General features: G+C 31.2%; 1 protein-coding gene and 1 long non-coding RNA gene across 2 annotated transcripts; both read right to left on the minus strand.

Annotated features, from left to right (window-relative positions):
• Positions 1–1,611: 1,611 nt before the first annotated feature.
• LOC114717213 (uncharacterized) lies at positions 1,612–10,123 on the minus strand. The gene is made up of 3 exons (XR_003737691.1): positions 10,113–10,123; positions 2,203–2,807; positions 1,612–2,113 (listed from the first exon to the last, which is right to left on the minus strand). It is a non-coding gene; the product is annotated as an uncharacterized LOC114717213 (long non-coding RNA).
• A 1,191-nt stretch (positions 10,124–11,314) lies between these two features.
• LOC114717212 (zinc finger CCCH domain-containing protein 15-like) lies at positions 11,315–14,047 on the minus strand. The gene is made up of 3 exons (XM_028902309.1): positions 13,976–14,047; positions 12,953–13,701; positions 11,315–12,168 (listed from the first exon to the last, which is right to left on the minus strand). Exons 2-3 carry the CDS (start codon positions 13,679–13,681, stop codon positions 11,842–11,844), a joined length of 1,056 nt encoding a protein of 351 aa, XP_028758142.1. The 5' UTR covers positions 13,682–13,701; positions 13,976–14,047; the 3' UTR covers positions 11,315–11,841.
• Positions 14,048–22,716: the final 8,669 nt, after the last annotated feature.

A 22,716-nucleotide genomic window follows, 5' to 3' on the forward strand; every position in this document is an offset into this window, starting at 1 on the left:
TCGTTCATTTGAAGATCTTCTATTTTTGTCCAAATTTTATTTTCTTTTAAAATGGAAACTGCAACACTATACAGAAGAGAGGGCGGAAGGAAAAAAAAAAACCCTCCCAAACGCGCGGTGGAGAGTGATGGAAGAGGACAAGAGGTTAAGCATGTCTTATTTCTTAGTATGCTGTAATTGTAATAGTGGACATCCAGTTTTTACTAAAAAAAAAAGAAAAAAAACACATTGGAACTCGTAGTTCTAAAAGTGTTTTTACAGTTTATAAAATAAATATGTGAAAAAAATTTATCCTGTTTTATAAAAAAATACTTCTAAAATCATAATTTAAAAGGTACCAAACACACTTCTAGATGTTGCCAAACATCCACAAGTAAAAGATAATTGGCAAAATAAGCCAAGCTTCGGAACCGCCCGTCAAATACTGTTCTAATAGAGCGAGTGCCTGAGAGTAGGGGTGTTCAAGGCCGACCCGTCCCGGTCGGCCCGTTCCGGTCCCGGTCTTATTGGGACGGGACGGATCCGTCCCGAAATTTTTCGGGACGGGACAAAAAAGGGACCGGGACGGGACGGGACACGGGACGGGGTCGTCCCGTCCTGGTCCCGTCCCGGTTCCATCCCGGTTCCTTTTTTTAAAAAAATTAATTAATTTTTTTAATTTTTTTATATAATATCATTTTTTTCATATTTTTTTAAGATTTGAGACTATTGTATGGAACTATGGATATATTTATTTAGAGTTTTTATATTTGTTAATGATTTGAGATTATTGATGATTAGAATTTTTAACAAGTTTTTATTATGTTAAAAGCTTTTGTTTAGAGTTTTTAATAACTATTATATGTAATATTTTGAGCTTTTGTTTAAGAGTGCCCAAACAAATAAAAAAGATGTTTTTATAAGATTTAAACTCAAAAAAATATAATTAAAAAAATTAGATTTTTTTAAAAAAATTAAAAAAAATAAAAAAAAATAAAAAAAATTATTTCGGGACGTCCCGGTCCCGTCCCGGATCCGTCCCGTCCCGACCGGGACCGGGACAACCCCAGGACGGGCCGGGACACGGGACAGAAAATCTGTCCCGTTACTGTTCATCGGGACGGAATCGAGACGGGCCTGTCCCGGTCCCGATCCGTCCCGTGAACACCCCTACCTGAGAGAGTTCATGTTAACAAATAACAACCTTCCACTCTTAATATAAATTTTAACTCACTAATTTTAACAGATTATGTTAGTTATGTCAACTAATATAATAAATTTTTTCCAAACATCCTCTCTAAATTCTTCTCTCTCTTACTTCATTATCATGAGAAAAACATTAACTTGAGAAAAAATAATCGACATAGAAAATATGTTTACATATAAAACTAACATGGCAGCATCAATATCAACTCCCTTCATAAAACTTCATTATAATTATAATTTAGATAATAAACTAATTCATAATCTGCATAAACTGCCCTGAAACAAGCAGCACGCTGAAACAAAAGAGCGAAAATACGCGCGCACACATATATATTTGGCTTTGCTTGGAAGTATTTTTATGAAAAATAGAAAAATACCATAAACACTGAAGAAAATTACCAGCATGCTGATGCCTGATGGGAAGTATTTATCTATCAGCATAGCGTATTAAAAATCAATCACAAGATGAGCGGTTTCAGATTTCTGCAAAAGATGTTCCGTATCTAAACAACTTCCATATCTAACGTCTATTTTTCGAATAAAAAAGATAAAATCCTTCGGTCTTGGAATCATCTCAAACCATCCTGCTCATCTTCTGCAATACACAACACACATATTCGGAAGATCTAGTTTATATTACAATTATGCTGGTAAAAAAAAAGTTTATATTACAATTATGCTGATGCTCCTTCATATCTTTTCCATGCACGCTCTTGATCTATTTTTTTTTTTCCGGTCTTCAGTGAAAAATTACAATTAAACATCATATTCCATCAGCTTCGATCTTCTCTGCTTCAAGAAATCCAAAAGGAAAGAGATAATCTTCATAATATGTTGATGGAAATACAGTATAAATAATTTTTTGTCTTGAGCATCATTTTAGGAATTTTGTTACTCCTCCCGAAAGATTTGTCTGTCTCTAGTCCGGCTACAAAACAAAAAAAATTGAAGATTGACAGATGTACAAGAGAACGAAAGCTTCAAATTTACAGCCACAAACAATCAGATTACACAAACCTCATAAACCAATCCAAACGTTAACAGACCCGTCTGTATGCTTAAAAAAGGCAGATCAGACACATCAGACTTCAGGATGAGCCAATAATAACAGACTATAATATATGCATACCTCAAGAACAAGAACAAGATGATATTGGTGAGCTGGAATAGCTCTGGTCCATGGTTAAGTTAAAAGGCTATGTAAAGGGGAAGACCATCAAGGGTATGGGAGGCATTGGAAAAAAAGAGACAAAAATTGAGTGGTGTATATGCACAAATATTTATCTATCTCTTTCCAAACCTCCCACACCTGTGATTTAATTTATCCCAGTGAACCAGACTGAGATATGATACACCTGAAGCAGATGCAGAAGACACAGGGACGGATGATGGCGGAAGGTAGAGGAAGGAGAAAATGAGGGGCATGGGAGGCATTGGAAAGAAAATTCCAGAGAAAATATTCAAATCTTTCGTTTATTTTCTTACCAAGACTCCCACACCCATCACTTCTCCCCTCATCTCGCCGCTCTCAGATCAACTCCCAAACCCTATTATTTTCTATATATATGCGTCTCCGCAAAACCCTAACTCAGGGTCACAGATGGCTTTTCACTTCCTCTCCTCTCCTCTCCTCTTTCTTAGCTTCCTCCAGGGTTGTCATCGAATTTTACTTTCTGCACCTCAATATTAAAAAGTTAATTAATCTGTAAGTCTTTATAATTTTAATTAATTTTGAATTAGATTTTTATAATTTTTTTATTAGGTTTTTATTCTTTCACATGTTTTTAATTAGATCTTTGTATTTATTTTTCTTTTTATAAAGTCTTTATAATTTCTCTAAATTCTTAATCAGGTCCATGTTGTTTTAATTTTTATTTATTAGTTAAATATAAACTTAATTAATTAGATTACTAAAATATAAAATATTAATAATTAAATTAAATTAATATAAGTAATATAATTAATTAATTCAGATAAATTTTTTAGAACAAATAATATTTTCTTGCTGGCAAAAAATAAAATTATTATAATAATTCATTATTTTTAGAATGTTATTGTTTATAAACTAATATTAAATAATATATACTATTTTATGGTTATAGAATAGTATTATTAGAATTTATAAAATAAAGAGTAAAAAATTCAGAGACTTAATTAAAAATAAAATGAACTTATAAAGACTTCGTAAAAAGAAAAATAAATACAATGACATAATTAAAAAGATGTGAAAGTATAAGGATCCAGTAAAAAGAAATAAAACTATAGGGACCTGATTCAAAATCGGTTAAAACTGTAGGGACTTACAGATTAATTATCCCATATTAAAATAAAACTTTTAGTTTTTGATATTGATAATTTTAGAGCATCTTTTGGCAAACACAAAAAGATATTTTAATATATGAATGCCACTTTAACTTTATATGAGTCAGAGTGCGCATGGGGGTGAGATAACAGGATAAGCAGAAAAGGGCAAATGGGAATCCGAGAGATGGCAAGAAAGGCCAAAAAGGGTACGAAAAAGTAGACCCACGCTCCAAGGAAAGCAAAAGTTGAGTGAATCGATAAAAGCGAGTGGAATCAACAACCACGCACAGCGGCACAGCGCACTTTCCCGTTACTATTTTTTTTTCTTCCTTTTTTCTTATTTCACTTGAATTTAGGTGAGTTTAGAAAATACGAGTATTACTTTTTTTTTTAATCTTATATACAAGTAATTTTTAACCTATTTTTTGAGAATAAAAATACTTAAATTTTCCATGTATAAAAAATAATTAAATTTTAAACAATTTGTTTGAAAAATTTAATTATTTTCGAACTTTATTTTTAATTTATATATTTAATAAAAAATAATAACACGTGGGTAATAATAGATGAATGATAAAATAATATAATAATATAAAAACTTTAATTATATAATAGACGCGTCTCCCTGGTCAAAAATAAGAAATAAAAAAATGGACGCGCCTGAGTGCTCCCCCAATTATTTGATTCTCATTTAAAAAGGTGAAACCAGGGAGAGATATGAGAGTGGTTTGTAAATGTTTAAAAAAAAACTTTAATAAAAATAAAATTATAAAATTTTATCAATTTAATATATTTTTTGATATACAAGGATATGTTACAAATAATTTATGGGTTAAAGTGTAGACCTCAACTAATTTTCGAGGAGCATTCAAATTATTAAGTGATACAATTTTATGCCTGATTTATTAAAATGGATGCAATTTCAATCGAAATTAACAGACTCAAAACCTCCGTTTTCTCCTTGTCCAATCATATAAAAAAGCGGTTTGAGCCCACACCACAATACTATTTTACTATGAAAAGAAAAGAGTTTGCTCATGCAATAGTATGTCTATAAAAGATGAACCTCAATCCCAATATGAGGTCCCAGCAAAAGACCCTCTTTTTTTATATTGATTCGAAACAAATGGAAGAACCCCACAACTCATACAAATTTTCTTTTTCTTTTTTTTTGGTAATATCTCATGAACAAATTATTAAAAACACAAAGTTTGATCATGTTGGCAGGCCAAATAGAGAAGAGTTTGCCCAATCAAATTAAATATTGACCCAAAGAGTGGGAATAGGGAAGAGGAACATCAAGAAATTGAGGATCCTAGTCAAAGTGCTGCTGAAGTGAAAAATATTAGGGATTTTCAAAGAGAAAATACAAATTAGTAATTACAGAATAGAAAAAGAAGAGAGAGTATACATGAGGTGGGTGAAAGCACAAAAAGGAATAAAGGGAAAGGAAGGAGAAAGCAAGAGACGCACGGGATTGAAGGGAAGAAAAACAGACGTTTTTCAGTCCGTTAATTTAGGGTGAAATCACACTAATTTTAATGGATTAGGGATAAAATTACAACATCTAATAGTTTAAGATATCAAACGTTCCTGAAAAAATAGCCGAGGGCTGCTTACACTTTGACCTTTTTTATATTAAAAACCAAATTGATAATTCCTCTGATATTTATTACAAGTTTTAAATAATTAATTTGTGAATAATAAATAATTAGTTAAAAAGAATAGCAGATTAAAAAAATGGGAGATTTCCATAAAAACATAAGCAACTTATAACAACAAGTGTCAAAATAAAAACTAAAAAATTTTAATATCTGTTTTGTAATTATTTTTTTCTTAAAATTTTATTATAATTTCTCTTAAAAAAATTATGTTTTAACATATGCTTCTATATGAAAACATACAATTTTTTAAATTTAAAACTCACAAATAACACATGAGGAAATGAGTGTTTAATATGCAAACTAAATCATATTTTTAAAAATATTTTTAATATAAAAAATTTGTTTTGATTAAAAATACTTTTATCCAACACTAAACACCTCTTATAAATTTTTTTAAAAAAGTTACTAAATGAGCAGATATTAAAGGGAAGGGATAAGGTTAAAAAGAAAGCAGCCAATAAAAATAAAAAAATGTGGGGACCAACATGTTGAAATGTCTGCCAAGTGCGAACAATAGCTTTGTAATGAGTGAAGTCTGACAGGTGACAAGAGAAGGACACCTCACCTACTCTCCCACGAAATTTCCCGGAACATCACCTCACCCACCGCCTCGTCCTCATGCCCCCCTCTACTATCACGCTAGTACTGATTGTGAAACCCCAAAATAATTTGAGCACATACAGGGTTTTTTTTTTGGCCGAAAGATACAGGGGTACTTGGCAGCGTAGGAGAGTGAAGCACTACTCAGTCAAACTAAACAAATTTTTTTACATATTTATTTTATATATTGTATAAATATTTTTAAAATTATGATTTAGTTTTTATTTAAATACCTTCATAATTTTTAGTTTGCTCAAATTTATGTAATTTTTATTTTAATCTTTTAATTTTCAAATCACAAGTCTTAGTGTCTTAAAAGCAAAAATGATTCACGTTTTTATTAACATACTAAAAAGATCAATATTTTAAATAAAAAATTTGAAAAATTAAAACTTATAATTTAAAATTTAAATAACCAAAATTAAAATAGGAGTAATTTTGAAAGATTAAAAAAAAATATTACTTCAAATAATTTTTTATGATAATATTCATATTTTATAAAAAGGTTAATATAATTTTTTAGTTTTTCAAGTCTGTCTTTGTTTTTGTTTTGATCCTTCAAATTTCAAATTACAAGTTTTAGTTCTTTAAATTTCTTTTTATTTAAAACATGGGTCTCTCTAACTCAATAAAAACTTAAATTATTCTACCATTGAGAGAAGAGGGAGAAAAGAGAAAATTGAAGAGAAAATATTATTATCTCTCATATTTGGATGAACAAGAAAAAACAGAAAGAAAAGAAAATGAGTAAATATATGAATGACTGAAATAATCTTTTTGTTATATCAAAATATATCTTGATTAAAATCAAATTAAATATTTTAATGAAAAACCATATTTACATTAACATAATCATATAATTTAAAATCAAATTATTTGATAAAGATATATTATCATGTTATTACATTTTAATATCAAATAATTTTGTAAAAAAAAAAGAAAAACATTTTGTATAATGTAATGCTAAAAAAACCATAACAATAACTGTACTTATTTTCTTTTCAGTTCATTTTAGAAAGATTTGTGTAATTTTAGTTATTTTATTTTTCAATCAAGCAAACACAGAAGAAAGATTTGATAATAATAAATAAAGTGAAAAAAAAAAGTATTATTTTGCTGAAAAAACATATGTAAGGATAGAGAGATTATTTTTCTCATTTTCTCTCCATATATGGAGAGAAAACTTGGGAGGAAAATGGGCTATGAGACTCATCTTATTTTCTCCCCACCTTTTCTTTCCTTCCACTTTTCTTCCCTCATCCAAACAGTGAAAAAACCACTTCTCTCTCCATTTTCCTTCCTAGTTTTCCTTCCTTTCTCATTTTCTCTCAATCCAAACATAACATAAAACCAAAATAAAGATAAACTTATAGGATATATATTACTCCTCCAATCCTTTGTATAAAACCAATTTAACTAATTTGATTAGATTAAGGAAGTTAGGTAAGCTAGTTAATTATAAAAAATGTGACATGTTTGTCCTAAAACACCATAATCATCTTTTTAATATCCTCTTCTCTGTTCTACTTGATTATGGTTGAGAGAGTATCCATATGGGTAATTTAGAAAAAATTGATAAATATGATAAATGAGTCTTATGTTTAGAATCAAAACCAACTCAACAATTAAGTCCTATATGAAAGACCAGAGGGGTATATTGGCACTTTATATATTAAAGTCCTATACAAAAATTATTTTTTGTATAATTTTAACTAATTTAAGTAAAAATTTTATTAGTTACTTACAAGAATGAGAAGAAATATTTTCATGTACTCATCCCAAACTCAATAAAACTACCTCTGAAGCCACCCCGTCATGTTGTGAATCCATCTATCCATGTTATAGAAAATTTAGACTCTTTCCGTCATTTTTTCAGTATAATAATTAAAAGATCATTCGTCGCAATGAACTGTGAGCCGATTTGAAGCCCAAGCCCACAGACAGTCTAGAGTTCAAGTTCAAGCCTATTCATTCATCCCTTCGTTCTCCTTCTCTCCAGAGACCCCGTTAATGTCGTTATCATTTTCCTTTGAGTTGATATTAGTTGGGAAGAATTCAAATTCATAAATTAATTGTATTATGTGAGTCAGGAATTTGAGGATTTTCTTAACACAAAGTCAGGATGCTGAGTACGTGTTTGCCATTTGGGTGGTTACAGGCGAAACACGCTTTCATTTCCAAGAAAGCTTTCCATGTGCTGGGGCATTGGTATGGAAATCGATTTCTGTAGAATATTTGGATTAATAATTTTATTCTATTGTCCTTCGCGAAGTTTTTTCTACAGGTCACCAAGTCAACAACTGATCATTCATCTGGACATGCCGGAAGTCAGTCATCTTCGTGGTTTCGAAATTACAACTTACTACATACTTTAACTAATTAATTCATAAATAACAAACAATTACTTAAAATAATAACTAAATTAAAAATATAGTTTTATCTTTAAATATACTCATATAATAAATAAAAAATAAAAAATAGATTATTATATAAAAATAGAGAATTAATAATTAAAAATACTAAATAAAAACTTATAAAATGACCCACAGTTTTTTCTAAATCTATCTATTTAATATAGTTACAAAATCTTGTAATACCCGTTAATGCTTAAATGAGTCCATATTTTATTTGTTATCTAAATTTATTTTAATTTTATGTGTCCTTTTGTATCAGTTTCTCATGTAATTATAGTAACAATTCAATCTATTTAACTCTATTCAGATCTAATATTTTTTATGACCAAATAACCCAAAATTATATGTGCATATGCTCCCTATCCATATATATGTGCTCATTTTTATTATCTTATTTTATCTAAAAAGTTATATTTTTAAAAATACAAGGCAAAAGAAGAATATTTTGAGATGGGGAGAAATAAAGATTTCTTAAAATAAAAAGGGCTTAAAATAAGAGGGGCTGTGAATACAATTCATATACATATGCCTTATTTTTTATTATTTTATTTTATAAAAGAAATGTCATATTTTTAAAAATACATAGAAAATTATAAATTTTTAAGAAAAACATGTCATAATTATTTCCATAAGTGACAAAAATACAAATAGAATAATATATCCCTATTGAATCAAACAGGTAACACACCTTATAAAAATCTTTCACTTATTTCAAATCTAATAATAGGTAGTTACACATCACTTTGTGCATCACGTGGAAAAAATTTCTAGTTTAAAGCTTATAAATAAGTCCGGAAAAAGTATTTTACTATCGGTTGTGTATTATAGTTAATCAGTAATTAACTTACTTGTATTATAACAATATTTTATTAAATCAATTGTCAGGTGCCTTTTTTTTATATTAACACCTTGTTCATAACACAGGAGCTAATAATTTGACGTTTGATTTTCGTTCAAAATATTAAAATCATAAAAGTGGAATGCAAAACCCTCCCCTCTGTATTATTAATATTATTATCAGAGGGAGGTTTTCCCGCCGTGAGCCCTTATCGGAGGATAGAGCCCTGTAGAAAACCTTGCATCATGCATAGGGGCAGCAAAAAGAGAACGGGTATACGTGAGGTAATTGATAATAAAATAACTTTTCTTTCCAAAAAAAGAAAGAAAGAAAGAAAAACCATTGTTACTGTGCAGTATCGTGGTTGAGAAAACAAATGATCAAGTTTTTGAGTTTTGACTCAAGAAGCCTCCAGTAAATGCTATGGCTTAACCTCTTGCACGCTATGGGATTCGATCCATGTGAATAGCGACAAAGGAAAGAGATTATAATTAATTAGATGTGGCAATCTAAACTGAGAAAGAGGAGGAAGTGGTTTACCTGGGCACGATTGATGAACAGGAGAGAGATTTAAGAGAGGGAATGAAGTGGAAAGGGAGGGAACAAGAGGGAATGATAGGAATGGGTGGAATCGGAAAAACAGAGGCAGGAAACCCTAAGGAAGGAAGGGCTTCGACGTCGGATCTTTCAATTTCCCGATCCTCCCATTCCCACGACTCCCTCAAGTTTGCTCCCTTTCCATTCTCTCTGAACCAGTCTGGACTATGGAGGAAAGAGCTGCGACCTGGCGCACATATTATAGGGGTGGCGACGTTAAAGCCGTGTTCTAGGGTTTCAGTTTAGGGGTAGTTCCAAAAACAACCCTCCTGTTCGCGCACAAGCACAACGACAAGGGAATCCACTGACCACTGGTCTCAAAAAGAAGAGAAAATTATAAATAAAGACCTTGTAATATGTAAAATTATAATTTGGGATCATGAATTTAAAAAATAGTAAATAAGGACCGCGTCTCACTTTTACAAATATAACATATAAGTGAAATATCTGAAACGTCCCTCAATTAAATTGTGATTTGATCTAATGAAGTTATTATTCGCTAAAGTGAACTTCTCATTTCTCATAGTTAACTTGTCATGTAACATATCCTCAGTCAAATTTTCATTTGATCTGCTGAAGTCATCCTTTATTAAAGTAAACTTGTTATTTCCTATAGTCAATTTTTTATTTGGTTGAAAGACATTTCAGACATTTCATTGTAATTTTATATTTACAAAAATGAGATCGGGTCTTTATTTACTATTTTTCAAATTAAAAGTTTCAAATCATAATTTTACATATTATGAAGTCTTTATGTACAATTTTCCTCAAAAGGGAAAGGAAACGCGTCTGCCCAGTCTACTTGTCTTTTGCGATCCTTCCTCGTCGTTTCTCCCCTTTAATAAAAAAAATATTTGGATGGGATCAAAATTATAATATTAAAAATAATTTTATATCATAAGAAGTAAATATATAAAGAAATTTATTTTGATTTGTGAAAATTTGTTACCCCTAGTTTAGGAGTCGTGTGATTATAATATTAAACACTTGGTGCACATAAGCTATTTAAAATTTTAAAAAACTTAATAATTTTATAAAGTATGAAATTTAAACTACTTATTTTTTTATATTGAGAAATGATACTGCTGTTCCTTAAAGTGGACGGAACAAAGTAAAGCGTGAAGAAGAAATTTTAAATAATGATATTAAAAACAAAATCAGGTAATTATTTGTATACTGTGAATTGGATTACAAAATAAGTCATTTAACAACAGCACATAATTGGGCCGCTCATCATATCAGCCACCTTTGGGTTGTGGATGTTGGATATTGGGTTTCCCTCACATAATAGGTCAATGTAGCACTTTCGTAGCTGAAATGAAGCATGGGCTTATCTTCAAAGGAAGGGCTGACTTTAGCTTGGGATTTAAGCAATTGCAGCCATCCTAGCTTGATTTTAGGGTTCAAAGCCTAGGGTAGAGGCCCCTTCCACGTAAGACAACCAACATCCACAACCGCCTATATTCAATTCATTATCTAAGTTCGCCCCTCCCCCCCCCCCAAAAAAAAAAAATCGTCCCTTGAATATGTGATGTCAACTAAAATATCAAATTGCGACAATTCTCGCGGATCGATTATCTTGCAAATCATGTGAATTTTAAATACGACGCATCTCATGCAAAGATATCTGAATTTTTTTTTAAAAAAAAAAGAAAAACTATAGTAGTATATTGCGAAGAAGCACTGGTCTAATCCGCTTCATGAAAGACAAAAATGATAAGGATTTATTCATATAACTACATGCAACAGAGTTTGTAACATCAAACAAGAATAACAGATTGGCTAAAGGACGATCAAAAGATAACTGACTCCAATTATAAATTGCTCACTTTGAAAGGTATCAATCAACACCATTACAATGAACTAGCACTTTTTCTTTGTTTTCCAAGCCAATAGTTTCAATTTGCACGCTTGGGCTTGGGAAAACCAAAGACTGTAAGTGCGTCGAGTTCAAATTTATACTTTGAGGAATAAAAAGAAAGACAGAGATACAATGAACGACCACATCCTCTCCAAAAATCCTGCTCAAGGTTCAGAAAGCCTCCAATATTTTTCGTCCTCTACTTGATAAAAGTATAGATGAAACTAATTATTCTTATCTTATAATTTCTGTCCATGTATGTAATTACACAATCAAGAATATCATTATGTACCATTCTGATTTTTCATCAGTCATATACTGTAGCGGATAGTACGACACTTTCTCACCATAGTTATCAGCAGTTGAGCTGGCGTTATTTTATCTGTGCAGGTTCATTGGCCTGGGCTTAGGCTGTGCTATGGCTTTCTCTTGTTCAGTGAGTGCATGGCGGAAATGGCATCTATGGCCGTATGGACATACAACTCCAGCAAGCACCATCCTGCAGACCTCAGTTTTGTAGCGTGGATGGCGGATGACAGGACGGAGTTCACCAATACCGTGAGCGAATTGGCACTGGTCCTTATAGGGGCATGTTCCAGTTTCCTGCCATTTGTTGCACAGCTCCGTCTTGAACATGCCTTGGTTATACACCACCATCTCCAGAGGCTCTTCCTCCTTCTTCCCTCCACGCACATATACCTTTTGCTGTATCATTGTAAGACATTCAAAATTTAAACATCAATTACCTGAGATTAAATACGAGGGAGCTGATCGAAGCCCCTCCTTGGTCCTTATGGACAGGAAACTCAATTTATATCCAATTCACTTATTTACATTGGACTTTAAACGATGTTATGTTTATGTTCTGAGTCCTTCTCTTTGTTTGGCCCACTGTTATATTTTGGGTCTTCAACTGTATGTATTGTTGTCTTCATTGGGCAAATGATTTTTAAAGACTCGATGAACAGATTAACCTTGATTTTCTGTTCCTGCATTATCGATTATATCACTTACTTTCCAAATAATGCAGTCACAAATTTGTCCAGAGACAAGCATGTATCTTAGGTCCTTCTATGTTTATGCAACCCACCCCATCTCAATAGGTGCATACAATATATTTCACAATTAAGTTACTTTCGTTAGGCCACTAAATAGTCAAACCAAAGGGTTAAGTTGCAATTCCAAAAAATTGGAGCTTACCAAGCAAGCAAGCAAACGAAATGTCACGTACGTGTGAAGGAGAGATTAAACCCAAAAAATTATATAGATGAGGCAACAACCAAACTACTCTGTCGTTGCAGCTACCGGGTAATGACTAATGACGTAGACAATCAAGCAATGTTTTCTTCATTTGAAAGAAAAACGGGTAACAACTATATACCAAGCAAGCAAATCTGTTCGGTAAATAACGATAAAGCAATAATCACAGGAAAGAGAAAATAATAATAATATAAACCAAACAGTAAAGTCAAAAAGGGGGTTTTCTTACAACGACATCACTTGGGGTCAAAGATGTGCGTGGCCGCGCAGCGCCCTTGGGGCGACTTCCATTGCTGGCACCAGCGGCCGTGGGCTGAGCAGCCTTCAAGTACCCATTTGACCTTACAGATATACTCTTGGGCAGCGAGAACCTCTCCACTTCGACATTGTTCTCAATCACGCTTGTTGGACTCTCGTTCGAAACCTCTTGATCCTTATTCCAATTTTCACAGTTCTCTTTCCCATCCCCGAAATTGTCCGAAATGCGTAAGCCACGAAACCCATTTATGACGTCAAACGCTTCTGTATGACCAGAGGAGCCGTCCAATTGATTCTGGACCGAAACCTGAATGAGGAGGCTCAATTGATTGTTCAGCTCCCTGTTCACAGCGCGAAGTTGGCTGTTCTCCTGCCGCAGAGCCTCGACCTCCTTTGAGGTTTCGGCGAGGCGATTGAGGCACATGCTATGGCGGTTCACCATATCTTGATGATTCTGTATGGCACAGGAGTCATACAGGTGACTCTGAATGGGAGAGTCATTGTACTTCAAGGGAGAGTTTCCTTCATACGAATGAAGCGAGAGGTCGCCATTGTCTGTAGCTGACAGGGAGGGGGTGTCAGAAAACAGAGTGGAGTAGATGGCACCATAAATGGCGCCATTCGACTGCATGTGACCAGAAGTAGCGATGTTGGTGCCGACTCCGCCATTTGAAGAAGAGCAAGCGTCCTTATTATGCATTTTCGCAATAGAAGATTCAACTAGCGACAAAACAAGAAAATCTCAGAACCGCGAAAATTAATAAGTCAATCGAATCTTGAATAACTCTAGCGTACTAGTTTATTTCCATTTTACCGAAACCTGAAAACTCGTTCGAATCAAACGCATAAACCAATTCAAAGATCCTAGCTAATAATCATTCAAGAAATACCAGATACAAAATGCGTCGAGGAAATCAACTCCGAAAGAATGCAGCAAGAAAATGAACTAATTAACAGTAACGGCAAAAGAGAAAACGAAAGAACCGTTCATTACCTTGCCAGTCAAGAAGAGGGAGTGAGGCTGGTCCTGTGTTATTTAGAGAGAGAAACGAATATGAGAGAGAGAGGAGGGGGAAGGAGGTTTTATAGCGGGCATGGTTAGGAGGGAAAAAGAAAGGAGGGGACGAAGTGTTTGGTGCGAGGGAAACTCTGAGAAAACGAAAAACAAACCGTCTTCGATACGCCTTCTAACAGAATACACGATGCGTAGCCCCGTGCAAATTTCGCGGTTGGTATCATTCTTTTCCATAATTGCCCCAAAGGAAAAAAGCTAAATATCGGTATTTTGATGCTCTCCTCTCGGGGTCGTTTAGTAATTTGATCTCGCATGTAAAATGGCCTATGTGGTGCTGGCGTACTGGATAGGCGTCCCTCGGTTGATGGGCAGTTCACTTGAATCGGACGGTCCAAGAATGTAGTCTACTGTGGTGGGTCCCAGTGTAATCCAGCCATTACCGTACAGCGATTCACCGGAGACTGGAGAGAACGGGTTCATGTGGTATCAGCGCCAAGATGCCTTGTCGAATACCGTAACTGCCCTGGGGTTAGCATTATTACAAATGGTTTACCTACATTTTTAATTTATTTTTTTAGACTTTAGAAACGAAGGTAAAGCCATGGACGTTTAAGAAAAAAGTGAGTATATAGATGATAAATGAATATTATATATATCACTATTTCTTAATTCATGCTTGTTACAAATGTTGAATTCTTCTTAGGTGACAAAAAAATATTGAATTCTTTTTGAAAATATAGTGTACAAAATAGGAAAATATATGATCCCCATTCAAATATAGAAGAATAAAACATTATACTACCTCCAGTCCTATTTATAAGATATTATTTATAAACAAGATCTTAATAACAAATTCGGTCCAGTCTGGTCTATGCATACTCCTAATAGGATCGGAGATAATATATGAACTTAAAATTTTGCCCAAAAATAAAACTACAGAAAACATTGACTCTCACGTTTGCCATAAATGCTTCAGCATCCCCCTAATGTACATGCATATATATATATATATATATATATATATAACATCTAACCATACAATGTGATATTAGTATAGGTAGGCTGTCTACCTTGTGTTGTTCATGCATAATGGATAGTGTTTTAATTTTTTTTTTCCAATAATACTTCTAGTGTTTTTACACGTAGATATAAATTACGAGTACCTTCTTTTAATTTGAGTTCGACATTTCAACTAAAACAATTTTGAAAAATGATCAAATAATATTAATAAAAGTAAAAAGGTGTCTTTACAAGTGTAAAACTGAAGATGAATAAAAATAAGAAAATTTAGAGAAAGATGAATAAAAAAAGATGTCTTTCAAGATAATTTTATTAGTTCCGTCTCTTGAATTGCTAAGCTAAGCATATTATTTGGTAGAGGCTAATACTACCTTGAAGTGATTAATTATCCAAATCGAAGAAGGGAGAACTAATAACCTAGTAAAAAGACGACCGAAAGACTAATACTTAAAATGGCGATCCCCTCAATCTCCTTACCCATTAAAAATATTGCAAAAATTAAATCTAAAAATTAAATCCATAAATGACTGATTAAATATTTTAATAGATTGCAGATCTTACAAACTACCAACAATCAATTATTTATTTCTGATGAGATGCGAGTAATTTTGATGCTTTTTTTGTCGAAATTTTAGGTAAAAGAAATTAATTGCATTGTATATTGAAATATAGAATTTTAAAAAAGTATTATATTTAGAACATAGTATTTATATTTAAATTGAGATGAGAATACCGGTTGTGTTTTGGAGCGACTCACTGGGTCATTGAGAAAAAAAAATACTCCTCTAATTGTACTATAAAATGAATCTTATATTTAGAATCGGAAAAATATTAATTATTGAAAAATATCCGTAAGCTCCAATGGCGCGCCCGCACATATAAAATCATGTTAATTTTAGCAGTTATATTCAACATGTCTTTCTCTTTTTTTTTTTTTTTTTTTAAAGCAGCGTTATATTCAAATGTCTAACTAATTGTTGAGTGTGAGTAGGATATGTTTATCACATCATCTCGTTTGATGTACTAAACAAATGAAACTCCCTTTATTAAGTTTGAATCATATGACGTAGCAAGCAGACCAAAAAAACGGTTACCAAAAATCTTGTATTAGAGCGTAAAATTCTATATCCTGTAGCTGATGTGAAAATTTTATTAATAAAAAATCTTTAAACATCTCTATAAATAGTTAAATACTACCTCCGGTCCTTAATATAAGAGTTAATTGACTAATTTGAGCAGATTAAGAAAATTAGATAAGTTAGTTATTTGTAATAAATAGATATTGTCTTTTCTAAAATATTCTTGTTAATTAAGTATATTGACTACAACTACCATTATTATAATAACTATTTTAAAAAAATAGATAAATATAAGAAATAAAGTGAAATAGAATCTTATATTTAAAATCAAAATAAAAATTAAACGAGCTTTTATATTAAAAATTGGAGGTAATATTATTTAAGTTTCAAGATCTGTCTTATTTTTACCTGTAAAACCAAACTCACTTTAACATTTTGTACATTTTTTTTAAGTAAAAGAATAGATACTAATGATTTAAAGATACAAGTGGAATTAAACTAACAATCTTCTATTTATGGAAAAATTTTCATGTCATTAAATTATCAGCCAACTTTTCGTATACAGATGAAAAAGGGTAAAAAACTAAAAATCTACGTATTGACAAAGGAAGAAAATGTGAATCCATGCAGGGGGGGCCCCACGAAGAGAGCAGAAAAGGAAGGAACAGTGGCGGTTAGGGGAATGGAAGAAGCAATTGATGAATAGGAAATGCTTGAAACTGAAGATAAAGGGGCCGCCTGCTGGTAAGATTGCCATTTCCCAAGTAATGACTTTGATTAGGACGCTGGTCATGTGGGAAGATAGAACACATCATTATATATATTTATATTAAATTAAATATTATTTTTTCCAAAAATATTAACAGGGCTTTGCTTCTTTATCACATTTACAACAACTTCTTCGTTTGCTAGCTTCTCTATCAATTTCTCATATCAACCTGTTTGGTGACTCAAATGACGTCCCCATCGTCCACATTCTCTCCTAGTCACCCACAGATTTAATAAAAATTAGAAATTTCAAATGTTTGTTGTTAGAACAAATAAAAGTACATTTTGTTTGGTTGATGAAAAGAGTAAAGGAGAGGTAATGTCAATGTAAATTACATTTATTCTCATATGTGTATGCTTTTTTTATATAAAAAAATGTGTTGTTGAATAATGATATAAATAATTTAGTGAAAGAATTAGTTAACCGTTGCCCTATAGGGTCCTGTCTCATTTTCTATCGTTTAATTTCCATATTCATTTGCATCGTACTTTGGCTATTTCATGTGAATATAATTTCAAGCGATCATCGTTACTGAGATGAAGTAGTGGTTAAGAATTCAAAGTTTTTTTTATTTTAAAAAAAGTGACAAAATCTTAATAAAACTGTAATTTTTTGGGTTACATAATTTAAATATATATTTTTATTTACATCTAAAGTTTATCATATATAAGGTCAAAATGCAAGAAAATAATGTTTAATCTTTTTATCTTCTATTATTATTCTCTATTTTGTAGATGCTCCACTTTATACATTTTAAATATTCATTATTAAGTTACGTCAAAAAATATAAAAATTAGATATATTTTGTCGCTTAATTTGCTTTTTTTTTCGCCAACGATATTTAGCTTTTATAAATTATATAGTATTCTATTTTTGTTTAATTACTACCTTTGGTCTCATTTATATGTTGCTTATGACATTTTTTTTTGGAATCAGGCAAAGCTATAAAATTCATTAGCTCTATAAAAAAAATTTCTTATGCTTCCAATTTCACCCATATTAAATATAGGAAAATATTCACACCAAGTTTCTTATATTTATTATATCAAGTTCTCTAATTACACATGATCATTCATCATTTGTTTATTTTCTTCATGTGGTCTATATTTTAATAATAATATTTTAAAAATAAGACATATGATTATTTATGATTATGTTGTCTATTGTCCTTAAACATAAAAACTTGACATAATAAATATAATAAACCTAATTTAAGTATTGTCCTTAAATATATATATTCTCAAACAAAATGCCATACTTTCTAATATTAAAATTAAATAGGGATAAAGGAAAAAATTGCAATAAATAATTAATATAGCATCTTGTAAAAATGTTTCATACAATTCAGTGTTTTTGACTTCCTATAACTTTTAAATATTTATTAATTAATTAATGATTGATTATTGATAAGAAACATGTAAAGACCTTTTTCAAATGTTGTTGTCATTAAGTTTTCAATAATGTAACAAACCGCTTTATACTACACTAAACAATCTCATAATATGTGTATATTTTAAAATATTGAGTCAAATCTAATCCATAGCGAAAGTTTTTTTTTCTTTTTCTTTTTCTTTTTTGTTTAAGTCGAAGGGGCTTTGTTGTTTAGTGAGGGACGGTTGTTAAGTTAGGGAGACAATTCTTCTCAAGGAAGAGCCTTTCATGAAACAAACAATGATGGTGGTGGTGAGATTAGCTTTCACTTTCACTACAGCTAATTAGGGTTTCTATTATAACTAATCTGCTCTCATGCTTTTGTATCTATCTTCACTGGTCAATACATTGATCATCATCATCTGTATTACGGTAAATCTGTATTTATTATTACTATGTTTGAAGACAACATTTGAACTCCACTAGTCAAACTTTTATTCTGGTCCATTCTATCATGCCCTTGACTCTTTTTTTTTTTTTTGGGGTTTTCGTCTCCTAATTTATGGAATCTAACAGTTTTTTAATTGATTTTTATTATATCTGGGTAAAGTAGAATTCAATATTCTGATGTTATTTTCATGATACATCTAATATGCTTTCATACTCCTCCGGTCCTTAATATAGGACTCAATTCTTGAGTTAATTTTGTTTCTAAATATAAGACCCATTTCTCATATTTATCAATTTTCTCTAAATTACCCCTATGGATACTCCCTCAACCATAATTAAGTAGAAGAGGGAGAGGGGGTATTAAGAAAGATGATTATGGTGTTTTAGGAAAAATGTGTCACTTTTCTTATAATTAACTAACTTACCTAACTTCCTTAATCTATCAAATTAGTTAAATGAGTCTTACATTAAAGACCAGAGGAGTATTATTTTCCAATTATATCTATTATCCTAATCTTATTTGTGACTTAAAGTATTAGATGCTCTAAAATAAGATTGGGGCCAGATGCTAGTAGAAAATAATATCAAGATGCTGAATACAACGTAATGTAACTGAAAAATAAAATCATATGTTTTATGCTATATTACCCTTTTGCTTTTTATAAATTCAAAAAAAAAAAAGAACCAGTGGATTTTTTTTTTAATGTTCTTCTTCTGTTTCCTTGCTATATATAAGTCCGAATTTATCTAGTGTACAAAAATAAAACTTTTGTTTAGGTTGATACATATTTGTGATGTTCAATATCAACTTTGATTAAAAATATAATTACTTTGAAAAAATGACAAAACAAAACAGTAATGTGAAATCTATCAAGTCCATTTATCAAATGTTTTAATATCTTAATCGGACTTACTTCTTCATAACTTTGAAAAAGGCACTATTCACAAAACGTGGTGTTATTTAGCAAAATACAATAATGGGACAAATTAGTGATTATATTCAGGGACTTTTGTGTGAAAGGCTCTTCGAAGTGTCCAGGGATTTTTAAATTTCATATAATTAATATCTTCTACTATTCAATATATTCAATAAAATTTATAATAAATGAAACCATTTATAAATTATGAACTTTTTCGTATTCTTAAGCTCAACATTTTTTTCCATAATTCTAAATTTACACACATTAAAAATATCTAATTCTCGGATAAATTATGTGCTTCTATGAAATAACTTATTCGGTATTGTGATTCTCACATAAATATCCATTTTTATATAACATAAATTTTAGGAAAAATTAAATTCTGTGCAAAAAAAAAAAAATCAACGACAAGCTTAATTGTAGAATTTTTAAATGAAATGAATAAAAAGTGAAAAAAAAAAAATGTAAGGATGAGGTTGAAAATAAAACTTCGGTTAGGAGAAAGGATCATCCAGCCTAAAAGTGATATACCATACCAACAAAGCCTTCTCATCATTTATGGTTTGTTCACAGGTTGGAAGAACAATGAAGAATCAACCAGTTAAATTATTATTTTTCTTTTTTTTTTCTGGGCCAGATATCATCTTTCTTTGCTTGAATTGTTTTACTTCTAAATTTTTTTAAACGGAATGGACTTCAAAGTACAGAAAAAATTGGCAGTAAAAAATACGAACATGGTAAGGATTATATTTGCGGTAAGAATGTAACTCTTGTTTTACATGAATGTGGATCCAAATTCTACTAATAAAAAAATTAAAAAGTTACTATCTCTTGTTTACTCCTTCTAGTTCTGATTATAAGTTTCAAATAACTAATTTACGGATAACGAACAATTAGGTAAAATTAATTAAAAACAATAAATATACTTTTGTTTTCAAATATGCCCTTGTGGCAAATGAAAAAAAAAAAAAAGAGAACGTGTGGAGAAATGCCATAAGGGAGAGTATGAAAAAAGAGATAGAATAAATAATTAAGAGTAAAATTAGAAAGAATGCATTAAATGTTAAAATAAATATCAAATTGAAGCTTATAAAATGAACTCACCTCTTTTTAAATTTAAAATTTATAAATAGGACTAGAGGGAGTATATGCTGAGAGAGGTATAAGAGTCTACATTATTTTTGACTAAACCAAACACTCCATCGTCACAGTCAAAAATCAGTAAAAGAAAGACCTGTGATATATAGAAAGTTGATAAGTTCATTGTTGAATCCCTCGTAAATAACTGCTTTTTCTAAATTTCTTCTTACCATTTTTACCGTTTCGTTTTGAATAATTTTGAACTTTCATTTGGTTTCCTTAAGTGGAGTCAAAGATGATGACGTGGACAACGTAACCAAAGGAAAAAACATGCTCATACCATATAATTCTACAGAGGACTTTCTTGTTCATTAGTTTGATAATGGAAGGTAGAAGTGTGTCACTGTTCAACTGTGTTCCTAGCTTTGCACAAGGCACTGACATTTTACTGGTTCATAATGACACTTTGCGCCTTGGCTATCTATCTTCACTGCTTCGCCAATGCTCATTCACTGGCATCTGCAACTTAGCCTCCATAACATGTTTACCTTCTTTTGACCCATGGACTTCAATCCCCTAAATTGAAGTTAGAGCACCTTTCTTTCTTTCTTTCTTTCTTTTTTAAAAAGCCTAGTTAACTTTATTTGTGTATGTAAACGAGTTTCATCGTCCATATATTTTCTTATCTATCCTAAAAGTATTTTAAGATTGACAACAGCAAGTTGTCCTAATGGTAACGCCACTCGTCATGTTTGGATGAGATCTCAGTCTCAAGTCTAATATTAACATGTTTGTGTGTACGCGTGTTTAATTGTATAAAACAAAAAAAGTACTTTAAAATTTTCTTTATTAACATAGTGTGTGGTTGGGACTGCGTTCATCTTTCCAAGATCACACTATGTTTTGGTAGAAACAATATGCTTTAGCCAAAACATGGTTTCAGGAAGAGAAGAACTTGTCCTTGTTTTGTCCCTTCCTTATTCTTTTATTATTACTGTATCAAAATCTTAACAATTCAGTTTTGTTGTTGTTGTTATTGTAGTAAAATTTGATTTAAACAATTTTTTTACAATAGTAGATTATTACCAAAATATTTTATGAAGTAGATTTTTAAAAAAAATTTTTTCACTGCAATTCTAAATTGTTCAAGTCACTTCAAACATGTGATACTTACTTTCCACTTTCCTGCAAAGAAGGAGACCAAGTGAGAATTCAGAGACTGAAAAGAGAGTGAGGTAGAGAGGGAACGAAATAGATAATGGTTACATGCTTAAGAGTCTGAATGATTGGGTCATATAGGTATATTCTTTATATCTGCCATCTCTGCCACTGATGAATGAAGAAATGAGAAACATCTATGTAAAACTGATGTATCAGTGATTGTTTCTGCATTAAAATACCAAAGATGGATTAATGTAAAAAGTAATTACAATTTGTTTTGTTATGTAGTTACTGCTACAAATCAAGCATCAGCAGCTATTGACTTGGTTTGCCAACAAGAAGGAAGGTTCAAACTTGTGATGGCTAAGGCTAACATGCCCGATATGAACAGCATTTCTTTCCTCAATACACTACTTCTGAAGCATATCACTGTCATCTGTAAGTTCTCCAATTTTGTCAAGCTCATTTGATTAATCTCAGAGTATTAACCACTCCGAAAAAAAAAAATCATTTCTTTCAATAACTACTTCAACTCAAAAGCTTATTCTTTTATATGTTGTTAAGAGAATGGGAAAGCAGTAAAGATCAAAGGTTAGATTACCTGGTCAAAGTTTTGATACTATGGAAAGAAACCCAATAGCTTAAGCTTTTTAAGCAAAATCCTATCGTAGTCTTAACACTTTCTACCTTAATGATGGTCAGTTATATCCTCTGGACAAGATAATGGCGGAGCAAAGGCAGCTTTTGATAAAGGATCATGTTATCTCTTACAGGAACCAATCCAATCTGTCGATCTCATATCTCTGTGGCAACAAGTTTACAACTCAAATAATAGGAACTCAGCACAAGAGAATGACGCTGCAAAATCTA

The sequence above is a fragment of the Neltuma alba genome, unplaced genomic scaffold, assembly GCF_004799145.2.
Source record: "Neltuma alba isolate B1F8T4 unplaced genomic scaffold, ASM479914v2 tig00011716_pilon, whole genome shotgun sequence".
Classification (NCBI taxonomy): domain Eukaryota; kingdom Viridiplantae; phylum Streptophyta; class Magnoliopsida; order Fabales; family Fabaceae; genus Neltuma; species Neltuma alba.